This window comes from Psammomys obesus, unplaced genomic scaffold, assembly GCF_907164565.1.
Source record: "Psammomys obesus unplaced genomic scaffold, mPsaObe1.curated_primary_1811, whole genome shotgun sequence".
In the NCBI taxonomy this organism is placed as follows: Eukaryota; Metazoa; Chordata; class Mammalia; order Rodentia; family Muridae; genus Psammomys; species Psammomys obesus.
In genome coordinates this window covers 17,757,282-17,771,285 of record NW_026596120.1, presented here as the reverse complement: position 1 = coordinate 17,771,285, position 14,004 = coordinate 17,757,282, and the positions used below count along the sequence as shown (strand labels likewise).

At 45.9% G+C, this 14,004-nt stretch overlaps 1 protein-coding gene across 4 annotated transcripts in view; it reads left to right on the top strand.

Moving 5' to 3' along the window:
- Positions 1 to 11,840, top strand: part of Arih2 (ariadne RBR E3 ubiquitin protein ligase 2) — a 59,910-nt gene extending 48,070 nt beyond the window's left edge. For 3 of the 4 annotated variants that reach the window (XM_055629926.1, XM_055629925.1, XM_055629928.1), the window contains 8 exons: positions 980 to 1,097; positions 2,487 to 2,537; positions 2,633 to 2,654; positions 6,134 to 6,285; positions 6,634 to 6,777; positions 7,462 to 7,530; positions 9,337 to 9,420; positions 9,622 to 11,840. In XM_055629926.1, coding sequence (XP_055485901.1) covers positions 980 to 1,097; positions 2,487 to 2,537; positions 2,633 to 2,654; positions 6,134 to 6,285; positions 6,634 to 6,777; positions 7,462 to 7,530; positions 9,337 to 9,420; positions 9,622 to 9,693 — 712 coding nt within the window. In that variant the 3' untranslated portion in view covers positions 9,694 to 11,840. Of the gene's footprint in view, positions 1 to 979; positions 1,098 to 2,486; positions 2,538 to 2,632; positions 2,655 to 6,133; positions 6,286 to 6,633; positions 6,778 to 7,461; positions 7,531 to 9,281; positions 9,421 to 9,621 lie in introns of those variants that run through there. The other variant, XM_055629927.1, reaches the window with a different exon arrangement.
- Positions 11,841 to 14,004: the final 2,164 nt, after the last annotated feature.

The following is a 14,004-nucleotide window of genomic DNA, read 5'->3' as shown; positions in this document are numbered from 1 at the left end:
ATTGCTCCTCCCTGGAAGATTGATGATCTGGCTTCAAAGGAACTCCACAATAAAAGGGTATGCTTATCTCCTGCCTTTCAGCCCCACCAAAAGGTGACAGCTGAATAGTTGCTGCCTGCCAACCTTTACTGATGCCTTGTACAAAAGGAAGTTGAAAGCACAAATCCTTGCTCTCTTTTTAAGGGTTGGGGTATTGATAAAGGGTTTTTCTGTGTAGCCCTGGCTATCCTGGAACTCACTGTAGACCAGGCTGGCCTTGAACTCAAGATCTGCCTCTGCCTCCAGAGTACTGGGATTAAAGGTGTGTGCCCGCTCCAATTCTTGTCAGGTGTAATAGGGCACCTAAGGTTTTACACGTTCAGCATTTGTGCATCCTATGTGCACATCTGGCCAGAGGTATAGAGAAGTCCCCCTAAGTCTCAGTCCTCTCTTATACGTGAATTAAGGTGCTCCTCAGAGTACCTCACTTGCCTTTCAGAGAGCTGAGCTCTTGGCTAAAGAGGTGACTCGGTCAATAGAGTGCTTTGCCCTGGATTTAATCTCACCACATAAGCCAAACATGTTGGCTCATGCTCGTACTCTGGAAGTAAAAGCAAAACAAAAAACCTGGCCTTGGGGTGGGAATGTAGTTCTATAGTGAAGTTCAAGGCCTTGAGTTTTAATTCCCAGCACCCCAGCACCTTAAAAGGGAAAAGAAAGAAGAAAAAAAAAAAATAGGAAGGAAGGAAGCTGTGCTCCATTTGACTCCTTTCAGGAAGGGTTAATACCATCTAAGATGTTTAAGGAGAAACTTCGTGTGGGCCTGTTAAAAGCGTGACTCAGGCTCAAGTTGAAGCATTTGTAATGTGTTCATAATACTCCTAGGTGAGTTAAGTGCCAAAGACTTCAAGAAGTTATTTTGCCTAAAGCTCTAATTCAGGATTTTAAAGCATTAAACCCTGACTTGAATATTTGAATGTGTTTCTTTTCCAATTTTAAGTTTCAAGTGTCGACAGATGTATCACGCCCCCACAGACTGCGCCACAATCCGGAAATGGCTCACCAAGTGTGCAGACGACTCTGAAACAGCTAACTACATTAGTGCTCACACTAAAGACGTAAGGACTGTGTGTTACCTTTAATGGATCTTTTCTAAGTAACGCTGGCCAGAGCTCTCCCTGAAGATTGGCTGTCTGAGCAGAGCACAGAGGCTAGGGCTCTTACTAGGGACTTTGGACACTCAGCCATACCTAGTATAGTTTTATCAGTTTGGGAGGTGGGGTTGAGACAGGGGTTCTCTGTGTATCGTTGGTTGTCCTAGACTTGCTTTGTAGACCAGTTCTACCTGCCTCTGCTTCCCCAAGTACTGGGATTACAGATGGGCACCACTGCGCCCAGCTAGTTTCATCAATTTTTATCCTTGGATACATTTATTCTAAAAGAATTTTTTTAGAACCGGGCATTGTTGCTCACACCTTTAATCCTAGCACGGCAGAGGCAGGTGGGTCTCTGAAAGTTTGAGGCCAGCCTGGTGTACATATTGGGTTCTAGGACAGTCAAAGTGACATGTAGAGAGACCCTGTCTCAAAATAAAAACATAATCTATATATTTTTTACTTTATATGTATGAATGTTCTGCCTGAATGTATGTATGTGCACCACATGTATGTCTTTTGGCTACTCTGGAACTGGAGTTAAGATTTTCAGCCACCATGTGGTGCTAGGAATTGAACCCTGCTCCCCCATGTCAATATCAAATGCTGAGCCATCTCAGCCCCAGATGCATTTATCTTAATAAGATTCCGAAGTACTTAGAAACGTTGAACCAAAGCAGAATTACGAAAACACACTAATTTTTATTGACTATGTACCAACCTTTGATAGTACTGAGAATGAAGTAGTTAATTGACAAAGCTCATAAGTAGCAAGACTGTAACACAAGTCCAGATGTTCTCGATATCCATTAAAGCTTATCGTGGGGGAAGGATCTATTGTTCCCTGTTCAATCTCTCACTAACTCACATGGAATCATGCATAGGCCGCTTGACCCTAATGTAGGCTCCATGTCAGTCTAGTCCCTGTCTTGCTGCTTATGGTTGCTGGCCTTTTTCAAGTGAGCAGAGTTTTAAGGTAGTTTCTGCTCCCTCTTTTGGAAGCCAGCGTCCAAGCAAGCTGATCAAGATTTAGTCCAGAGTGACCGTTCTCCCAGCAGGCAGGCCTTCTGCTGCCTCAGCCTGGGCTTAATCTGAGTGTCATCATAGCAAGGACAGATGGAGAGGATTTAGTGGGGCTCAGCTGACACTCGAATTATTTCAGAATCAAGTGTGCTGACCTCATTTCCTTAAATTGCTGTTCTAGCCTCAGCGACCTGTCACATTTAAGTGAGACACTCCTTCCTGAAGTGCTTGCGATGAGTTATTGGGCACGGGTGCCTGGAGTTTTGTGTAATGTTTTTTAGACCGGGGCTGATGATCTGTGAGCCTAATGGCGCCCTTCTGTCTCCTCAGTGTCCCAAGTGCAACATCTGCATTGAAAAGAATGGCGGCTGCAATCACATGGTGAGCAGAAGCATGTGGAGTTTGCCATGTGTGACATGGAGCCCTTGGTCAAAGCATTCTTCCTTAACGTGTTCTCTTCTGTTTCTCCCTGACAGCAATGCTCCAAGTGTAAGCACGGTGAGTCCCAGGCCTGCTTCCGTTCCAGGGGCATGGCCTATGTGTCTTGGGCTTTGATCTCCATTACTTATTAATGAGTTATAACAACAAAACAGCAAAATAAAGGGGAGCCACTATCACTTAAGATAACTGTCACTGGCTTAAGAGAAACTTTTGGTTTGAGAGGTGGGAACACTCTTTTCTATGTAGTTAAAAGTCCAGCTTGGTGTGACTCATGATCCTTAGCCATCCCACAAGACTTCTTTTTCTCCTTATCTTTCTTTTATGGACAGGGTCGTGGCTATATAAGCCTAGCTGGCCTCATGCTTGTAGCCATTCTCCTGTCCCTGTCTCCTAACTGGGTCCATTACAGGCATGTACCAACATACTCAGTTCAGTGGTATCGTGTGTTTTTTAGTCTCTTTGCCAAAACACGTTGTTCAAGAGGATTGTCTAAGGTACCTTAACAAACACCTGTTAGAGAAGGCTGTGCATGGCTTTGCTGTGGTTCAAAATCAGTTTTTTTTCCAGAGCAGTTTCCAGAAGGAATTAATTGGGTGTCCTTCATCCATTGAGACCAGTTTACCTAGCTACAAATTGCTAGTTTCCCTTTCCTTCCTGCCAGATCAAACTTCTGCAGATTAAAACTATGTTCAGGGACTGGAGAGATGGCTCAGAGGTTAAGAACACTGGCTGTTCTTCCAAAGGTCCTGAGTTCAATCCCAGCAACCACATGGTGGCTCAGAACCATCTATAAGGAGATCTGGTGCCCTCTTGTGGTTCGGAGACACACATGCAGGCAGAATGCTGTATAAATACTAAAAAAATACTATGTTCAGGAAGCGCTGGAGAGATGGCTCAGTGGTTAAGAGCACCAACTGCTCTTCCCGAGGACCTGGCTCAGGTTTCGATTCCCAATACCCACATGGCAGCTCACAACTGTTTGTAACTCCAAGATCTGACACTCTAACACAAATGTTCATCCAGGCAAAACACCAATGCAAATAAAATGAAAATAAATAAGTCATTTTTAAAAATATGTTCAGGAGCCAGGCACAGTGGCCCACACCTATAATCCCAGCACTCAGAGAGGTAGAGGCAGATGTGTCTCTACCAGTTGGAGGCCACCCTGGTCCACAGAGTGAGTCCAGGACAGCCAAGGAAGAAATTATGTTCAGAGAGTCTCCCACACAATTTCCTCATTTCTAATCAGGAAATTGATCATTTCTATTTGTTTTCTTAGAGTTTTATTGTTGTTTGTTTGCTTGTTTGGAGACCAGTTTTACTATGTAGCCTTGACTGGCTTGTATCTTTAACTGTGTAATCAGACTGGCCTCAAATTCAGATCTGCCTTCTGCCTTTCAAGAGCTGGATTAAAGGTGAGCACATTCACACCCAGTTATTTTCTGTTTGTTAGGGCCTGTGCTGGTGCTATTCCCATAAGCCCTTCATAACTGAGTGTCTGTAGTAAGGTTATGGATAGTCAGAACAGTGACCCTGTGGTACAGAATGAAGGTAGTCAAAGGTAGTAACCTCTTTCTTTGTGAAGCCCATACTCTCCTTTTCTATGCATGTATAAAGGAGGGAGTCTATGACACACTTCAGTAGTGCACTGTGCATGTGTCCTGTTTAAAGAGAGTGGGTAGTCAAGCTTCCTGCTCTGCCTGCTGCTCTTTTTGCAAGGTACTGAAAATTCTTTTCTTTCTTTTTAGTAATTTATTTAATTTTATTTGATGTGCATTAGTGTGAAGGTGTCAGATCCCTTGGAATTGGGGTTACAGACAGTTGTGAGCTGCCATGTGGGTGCTGGGAATTGAACCTGGGTCCTTTGGAAGAGCAGACAGTGCTCTTAACCACTCAGCTGTCTCTCCAGCCCCGCTTTTTCTTTCTTTTACAAGAATTGTAAGCCGGGCCCAATGCTGCATGCCTGTAATCCTGGCATTCTGGGAGGCCAAGGCAGGCGGATCTCTGTGAGTTGCCAGCCTGGCCTACAAATCAAGTCCAGGACAGCCAAGGCTACATAGAGAAACCCTGTCTTGAAACATTCCCTGCCAAAAAAAAAAAAAATTGTATGTTGTGTGCTGGGTAGGAGAGTCAGTTGAGCGCTGATGGTTACAGCCGGTTTAGGTCTCATAGCAATACCGTGGTGCATAGAAAGAAAAGGAAGTGACAAAGACTCTGCTGAACATTTCTAGCGCCCAGGAAGCCTCACTTCCTTATTTCTCAACAGTTAACTGTCGTCCCTACTTTGCTGCCTAATTACATTACTAGAGCAGCCCTAGACCACACATTACCCTTTCAAACAAGTCTAGCTGAGGGACAGTATAGCCCATTGTCAGATGAGTCTTTAAGGAAAAGAAGCTGAATGACTTTGGCTCTCTGCATTTGATTTTTCCTTCTCCAAAATGTCCTGATGACCCCTTTCGCAAAGTCAGCAACCAGGTTAAAGTATGAGTCTTGGGAAACGGTTGGCCACCAACAGGTGGGAACAGAACATAGACTAGATACTGGACGTCTGATAAGCCTCTCTCCATTAGAGGGCAGTTGTTATTTGAATACCTTGCACACTTCAGGTTTTTGTCTTCTTGCCTTCTTCACTGTGGAAACAGAATCACAATTCTGCATGTGAGTTATTGAGTAGATAAGAGATTTTATATTAATACATGCTTTGAAAAGGGTGGGAAGGGGGGCTGGAGAGATGGCTACTCTGCCAGAGGTCCTGAGTTCAATTCCCAGCACCCACATGGTGGCTCACAACCATCTATAGTGAGATCTGGTGCCCTGTTCTGGTATGTAGGCAGAACATTGTATATATAATAGATAAATAAATCTTTTCAAAAAGAAAAGGGTGGGAAAGGTACCTGAGTGAGTGACATCCTTACTGCAACACAAACATGACAATCTGAGTTCAGTCCCCAGAACGCAGGAGACAGAGCCTGGTATCATGGTACATGCTTATAATTCTAATGTTGGAGAGGCAGAGACAAAAAAAAAAGCATGAAATAAAGTGATAGTTGGGAACTGAGACACAAGCATTCAGAATTGACCTCTGCGTTCCACGTGTGTACGTGTGCATAGATGCGCACACATCAGAAAAGGAAGAAGCTTTTATTTCTAATTTTGTGTATAAAAATCTTAGGACAAGCAAGAGTTGTATGGGCAGCCTGTGTGTGCCAGATGACCGGGTGCGACTCTTTGGGGCACATTTTTGCTTTCCACAATGGCATTGCCCAAGCTTACCAGTGAGTTTGCACGGTCAGCAGTAAGGCACACAGCCTGTGTGCTCATGAAATACGGAGAATCCTTAGGCCATTGGCTGTTCTGATAAGCTGTGGACACAGCCAGTTATGCTAGGAATGAGAACTGCACATCCCATCTGTAAAGAGGCCCCCTTGGGAGTTTCTCCTCGGGTTGCCTTTCATCCTGCTCCTCTGCCTATGCCTTGGAGGAGTGTGTGGTTGTCTTGTGAAGGTAAATTACTTGCCTTCTGTTCTGTGCAGACTTCTGCTGGATGTGTCTAGGAGATTGGAAGACACATGGCAGTGAGTACTATGAGTGCAGTCGGTACAAGGAGAATCCTGACATTGTCAACCAGAGCCAGCAAGCCCAGGCCAGGGAGGCCCTCAAGAAGTACTTGTTCTACTTTGAGAGGGTAGGTGTCTCAGCATACCCCTGCCCCTTCAGAGTAGTCTTCTTCCCCTTGGCCTGCTGAGGTGAGGCCACTGGGATGCTGTGTGTATAAGGAAGTCAGTGACTGGAGCTCCTGCCTCTGCTTGGGTATTTCCTCTTACAAATGTGGCTTTCCAGTTGCGCAGGACAATGGGGAAGAATCTGGTATTCCTTTAGTTGAGTGGTGGATTGTGGATCATAGTAAGTCTGTTCCATGAAACAGAGCCATCCGCGGGTATGGTCCAACAACCACAGTGTGTGTCCTATACTCCTGTTACACTCTACCTTCCTGGGACTTCTGTTAGTTTGTCTTTCTTCCTCTGCTTTGTAGTGGGAAAACCACAACAAAAGCTTGCAGCTAGAGGCACAGACATACCAGCGGATTCATGAGAAGATTCAAGAGAGGGTTATGAACAATCTGGGAACTTGGATTGACTGGCAATACCTACAGAATGCTGCCAAGCTGTTGGCCAAGGTAGCTACCATCTCAGTCTTTCATTACTAATCCCTGTTTGGTGTAAACATTAGGGTAAGAGGCCACCTCTGAAAGGAGGGGGAATTTGGTACCTGCATAGGGGCCACATTTCCCTGTGCTGAACATACCAGAAGGCCCAGCCCTTTGCTAGATGTTCAAGGGATTTCTGGTCAGTTTACTGCCACTGCCAACAGAGAATACGAGAATCCTTTTCTCCTTTGTCCCATCTCTGAGTAACTGAAAGGACAATACATGATTGATAAGTATTGAGACATGTAGCTTGTTTTGTTTTGTTTTGATTTTTTTGAGACAGGGTTTCTCTGTGTAGCCCTGGCTGTCCTGGAACTCCCTATGTAGACCAGGCTCGCCTGGAACTCTCAGAGATCCGCCTGCCTCTAGCTCCTGAGCTCTGGGATTAAAGGTGTGAGCTACCTCTCCTGGCTGAGATAAGCATATTTTGATGTTCAGAGGTGGAAGAGCCATGAGGCAGCTCGTGGTCATAAATGAGTTTGAAGCATGGTTTTTCTGCGGCCATTCTTGTTTCAGTTCTCATGTCCGTCCTCTCTGTTGTTTGGCCACATGTCTAAGATCACCATTTGCATGGTCAGGTATGAATTGTAGGAGCCACCTAATGGGTGGGTCAGTTAGAATCACAGCTAACGCTGCTTGTTGTTCTTTTCTCAGTGTCGATACACCCTGCAGTACACCTATCCATACGCATACTACATGGAGTCTGGTCCCAGGAAGAAGCTGGTGAGTCGAGGCTTCCTTTCCGCTCTCCCCTGCCCTTTTAGAGGGGCCCATGCTTACCAGCACTTTGCAGGGTGAATAGGGTCCTAACCTGTCATTGGGAGAATACAATCAAACTGCCTTACTTTAAAATTCTGTTTCTGTTGTGTAATGGCCAGATACACCTGGTTCCTCGAACAGCAATATGTAAGCAGCAGTTGGCTCAGAAAGTCTGTGAACATTTGGATAGCCAGTGGCTGTGCCATACACATCCTTGCATTAGAGTTGTCTTTTTGTTTCTCTGCTTCTTCCTCTTAGATGTGGTTGTTTCTGGTTCTGCTGGTGATGAAGTTTTTTGTTTTGCTTTGTTTTGTCATTTGTTTGTTTGAGACGGTTTCTCTGTGTAGCCTTCCTGGAACTCACTCTGTAGACAAGGCTAGCCTCAAACTCATAAAGATTCACCTGCCTCTGCCTCCCAAGTGCTGGGGCTAAAGGTGTGTACCACTGCTACCTGCAGTCCGCCAACATAATGTTTATATCTTACTTAAATGTTGGAAAACAGCATTTTTATCATTCATTGTCCCACCAAGGAAAATGATCACAGTTAGCATTTTCTAGCCTTTAAAATTAATGCTATGGAAGTATAGCATTGTGGTAGAGCATATGTGGGTTCCTGGATTCCATTCCAGCACCAGAAACCACAGAGTTGGGCATGGTTACACACTATAACCCCAGTAATCCATTTCCAGAGGATTGTGGGTTTTCTGTCCAGCCTAGACTACACAGCTATTCCTTATCTCAAAAACAAAACACAAAGACACATGAGTATAACACTTTTTATTATTTCAAGCTTATCCTGTGTTAGAACTCACCTTTTACCACTTTGAATAATAATAATACTAATAATTCTTCACATAAATGCTCTTTATGTATTGCCTTAATGTATCATTATTTGAGACGACAATTGTTTCCGCTTTCACTGTCACAAATAAGACAGGAAAGTCTTCATGTATAACATTTTATTCCTCGGGTGTATAGTTACTAAATCAGAGAATTTGATTTCTTTTTTTCTGGGTCTCAAAAAAAAAAAAGAATGGATAGCCCAAGTATCCTTGACCTTAAAAATCTTCCTGTCTCTCCCTCCAGTACTGGGGTTACAGGCATGTACCACCACATAGGTTAAATAGTTTGCTTTTTCAAAGGGTTTTTTTTTTTTTTTCCTGGTTGGTTGGTTGGTTGGTTGGTTATTTTAAAGGTAGGGTTTCATGTAGCCCAGGCTGGCCTCAAACTTGTTAACTAACCAAGGAGGACCTTGAACATCTGATACTCCTCAGTGTTGGGTATGGTGTGTACCACCATACCCAGCTTATGCAGTACCGGCAACGAACGCAAGATTTTGTACATCCTGGGCAGGTACTTCACCAACTAAGATAGCATCCCTATCCCCTGATTTTAAGGCTTTTGATTAGCCAGATGTCTGATGGAAAGTAAAACATTGAATAAATACAATGTCTTGAGAATATCTATTTTAACTTAACTTTTACAGTATCTGTGTCCCAGTGTTTTGGGACATGTTCTCCTGTGGCTTTAATTTTTCTGTCTTCCTTTGGTGGTGAAAGGCAAATGTTCCTTTGCCATTTGCTCCTCTTCTGGAAGCTGTTTGGATGTTGCTTTCCAGCTCTGGGCATAAAGAGTAGCAGGTACGCAGAGGACAGTGTCAGGCTTGTCAGTTGCTAATTGGAGCCTGAGGTGCTGCATGTACCCTCCATCTGCAGGCCCTGCCCGGCTACAGCCCCCTCTCCTTTTGACCTTCCTGCTCTGCCCATACAGTTTGAATACCAGCAGGCTCAGCTGGAGGCTGAGATTGAAAACCTTTCATGGAAAGTTGAGCGCGCAGACAGCTATGACAGAGGGGTAAGTACGTGCTGCCTTCGTGCAGGTAAGGGAAGGGTGTTAATAGGGAGTTGTACTGAGATAGGACTTAAGCTGCTGCAGTAGAGGGTGCGAAGGTGAATTTACTTTTTAGACTCCTTTGAGCCCCTGATATGATGGCTGTGGCTTTGGTTACTCTCCTGGCATTGGGACTTTAAACACCTCTTCTGTGTCCTTGTACAGGACCTGGAAAATCAGATGCACATAGCAGAGCAGCGGAGGAGAACCCTGCTGAAGGATTTCCATGACACCTAAGCTGGGCTGTGGATGTGCCGGGGTGAGGAAGATGTAGCTGTGAGGCCTCCCGGCTACCGTACTGCATGCTGCAGGCTCTGCCTTTCACGACCCCAGGCAACAGCCAGGGCCCCACTCCTGAGAGACACTGGCAACACACCTTAGTCAATTTGTTTTCTCCTCATCTTTTTGCTTTTTGTTTCTGCCAGGGTAGAGGCTGTCTTGAACTGGTCTCTAGTAAGGACTTTTCAATTTCCCCTGGATGGTTGTTGGGTGGGAGGGAACTTTTTTTTTTTTTTCTTTTTCTGAATGGCTATTAATAGTATTAGATCATTACAACTTATGTAATTTTCAAAGGTTGTCCGATTATAAAGAAAAGGCAAACCATAGATAACACAGAGCCCTTTTGAAAATAAATTGGCATTGGAGTGTTTTACCCTCTAGCTATTTTACTTAGAATGTAACTTGATGCTGCCACCCACCGAGCCTCAGAATGTCTGCACTGCCAGGGCCCTGGGGTGGTCTCTGCTTTCCAGCATCATGTTTCACCATTGCTGTCCCGAAGGAAGAGCATGGGTGGCAGGTGTGGGGGGCGCTGAGTAGGCCTGCATAACGGGCTGGAGCACAGGGAGGTACATGCCTCCTGCCTTAGCTGGTCAGCGAGGGCGCAGAGCAGAGCAAGCTCTTACTGCGGGCTTGCTTTTATTCTTGAATGTGAGGTTTACCTGAGTCAGGCCACCCAGGCCAGACCCCCACAGAGGGGGCTACCACTAGCACCTCCAGACTGGGAGACTGGTTCAGCACGGTGCTTCCTTTTGTCTCATAAAGATAAGAGATCCACCTTTGAAAGGAATAATTCCCTCAAATAAGTTTCCTTTTCATTGGTCGTTCCTTTTGATCCAGTATTCAAGTGGTATACTCTTGACCAGTGTCACATGTGGCCATGTCTGACACTGTCTTACTGTGTATGGTGAACAGAGGTCACAGGGTCAGAGTTCAACATGGCTCTTCCAGGGGCATGAGCCTTGTGGCTCAAGAGCTAGGTTTGCACAAGTTATTTTTATGTTAACCTGGAGTGTGGCCAGAAGCTGCTCTGAGGGAGGGTGTGTTCCCCTTTGCCTAGTTGCAGCTGCCAGGAGACCCCATCTCCATGGTCTGGGAGTCTGAGGCCAGGAGGAATCCCTGGTCTGTGGTCCCAGTTCCTCTGCTAGAAGGGGCTGGTCAGAGGGAAGGGCCAGTTCTTGCACAGTCAAGTGCAAAGGAACAGCAGCTTGCCTGGTGTCCTTCCTGTCTTGAACCTGGTCCTGTGGGCCTTTGAAAAGTTAGATCTGTGATCTCTGGGGTTTCCATGGCTTTGTTCAGTGCCTCCCCTCTGAGACTGGCAGAGCTGTCTATACTTGACAGGCCCTCCTTGAACTGTTTGGAGAGCCTATAGAGAAATCTGTGAATATTATGATGCAGATTCTTTGATATTCATACATTTTCACCTCCAGTCAGCAATTTCCTAGGTACCATGTAAAGCTGTAAAATTGAGTTATTCTTGAAGACAGGTGACAGCTGTGACTCTTGGGGTACATGGCCAGCTGCACACTCTTTCACCTCCTCAGGTTTTGTCTCTTCATGTTGTCCCCGACAAGGAAGAGATTGTGGGGAAGATTGGGAGCAGCAGTTTGGTGTGATGAATGAACCCGGAATAACAGGGCTGATTGCGAGCAAGGAGTGTGTCTGCTTCAGGGCCCAGTGTGGCAGTGGGCCTGGCTCTCAAGTCTGCGCAGTCATGACGCCTGGCCAGTGGCGGCTCGGCAGCCTAACTCCCCCTTAGGCACTTTCTGAACTGCACAGCTACCGTGTTCCCACTCCTCAGCTGTGACCCTGACCATAGGCACTGTGGAGGCTCTGCCAACCGTGGCTGGCACACTTCCCCTGTGGAGACCTGTGTTCCGCACCTCAGTGGCTATCCTTTGTTAACAGTGTCAGGAACATCTAGAAGGTCAGGCAGAGGTTGTTTGGGGGTTGCTTTGGTGTTCTGCCCTGCAAAGGGCAGAGAAAAAGACAGTGTTTTCATGAACTGACCAGATCCTTGTTTTTCTTCAAAGAAAAGTTGAGGCAATGTCATCTGCTCAAAGCTGAGTGGTTTATTCAAAATAAACTAAGTTTCTGATTATAAACGTGTGGAGTCTTTCTTCAGGCTGTCCAGGGAGCTGCCTTCCCCATCTCCAGGGGTTGAGAGGTCCCAGCTATACTTAGCACTCGTGTGTGTTGTTTTGTTTTTTGAGACAAGAGTTTCTCTGTAGCCCTCACTGGCATGGAACTCACTCTGTAGACCAGGCTGGCCTTGAACTCAAAGATCCACCTGCCTCTGCCTCTGCCTCTGCTTCTGGATTACAAGCATGCACCACCACAGCCGGCTTAGTACTGCTTTTCTTCAGGCTCCTTCCTTCAGGGAGAAGGCAGTTCTGGGTGCTCCCTGCAGAAAGAGAAGTAATTTGGGAGTGTTAGTTCTCCTCTCCATGGGGACAGATTGAGCCATTCCCTACAAGCATTTTGGGATTGAGGTAGGAATGCCCTAAACCCTGCTGTGAAATACCTCTGGGTCCTTCCAAAGCAGATGCATAACAATAAGTCAGAGGGCATTATGGTTCTTTAAGTTATAAACAAAACTCAGGACAAAAACTGGAAATGGGTGTGAATTACGATCTGTGCTCTCAGGCACACAGGCAGTGCCAGTGAGGGCAATCTGCAGGACAAGGTGAGCTCTAGCACTGTGGTGAGCCCAACTCCACTTGGCACACAGTGAACTGGGAAAGAATACCCTGGAAGTGCCTTCAGTCCATGGGTAAGATGAAAGGGGCTGGTCACGGGGTGTGTGTTTGTAATGTGTGGGAGTTTTGTCTGTTCTGTGCTATGTGCTTGCCTGCTGCTTGAGGAAGCATGTGGGCCCTTGGATCAAACCCAGGGCTCTAGCAAGAGCAACAAGTGCTCTTCTTAACCACTGACCTATCTTTTCAGCCTCACTAGTGAGTATTTTTACTGGGCAGCGAGGCCCAGGACCATTTGAGATGGGGACATGGTTGAAAATCAGTGCCAGTTGGTACCATGGCATTCACACTGCTTTTAGTGGTCTTTACACGAAGTTGTCCCTGGCAAGAAGGTTCATTGGATAAAGGCATTTGACCAAGCTGAGGAAGATCCTCAGGGTCTACCAGGCAGAAGAAAACGAATTCCCTTTTCTGGTATCCATAGGCATATGTTGCACATGCCGGCAGAACATAGACATTTTTCAAGGTAGCCGCTACAGTGGTGCACACCTATGATCCCAGCACTTGGGAGGCAGAGGCAGGCTGATCTCTGAGTGTGTAAGACCAGCCTACTCTACAAAGCAAGTCCAGGACGGCCAAGGCTACACAAGAAGGACATACTAGTATCTGAAAGCCACAGCATCTTCAGTGAGGGGCCGTAGCACACATGCACACCTGTAATCACAGACCCTGACAATCTGAGGTCATGATTTCAAGTCCAGTCTGGGCTGTTCCACAGACCAGATCTCAAGGGGGAGGGGAAAAAAAAGCCATGCTAAAATGATAAATCTTTTGCTTGCCAATAGTTGAAAATTGAATTTTCTAGAAATCATTAGTTGTCTGTGATACCCAGAAATGGGTTCCTGACCTGAGTAAATTACAAAAACTATGGGGGGGGGGGGGCCTGGAACCTGCTATGTAGATCAGGCCTTGAACTTGCATAGAACCTCTTGGCTCTACATTACATGTATTGGAATTACAGTTCTACTACATCCAGCTAAGAAATTTGAGTATTCAGAAGTTGGCAGTGGAGATTAGTCTGTTTGAATCAAACTTTTGCCAAGAGGTGATGGCACTTGCTTTTAATCCCAGTACTCTGGGAGACAGAGGCAGGAGATCTCTGAGTTCCAGGCCAGCCTGTCCATAGTTCCAGGACAGCCAAGGCTATACAGAGAAACCCTGTCTTGGAGTGAATGAATTAATGAATAAAATACAAACTTTTCGGTTTTGAGACAGGATCTTGCCATGTAGTCTAGGCTGGCCCCAGCCAGCTTAAGTGCTGAGTAGGCATTTCACCCCCTGTAATCCCAGTTCAGGGGCCAGAGATAGTTCCTCAGAGCAAATGACTAGGTGCATTGGTGAGGCCTGCATTCAAGGGAGAAAGCCTGTTCAGTGAAGACGGTGAGGGGAAGACAGCAGTATCAACCTTCAGCTGCCATGGGCACATACAAATGCGCACACACACATTAAAAATAAACTCTGGGGTAAGAGCCCAAGCCCTGATCTCTGCTTCTGTGTGGGGACAAGCAGGCAT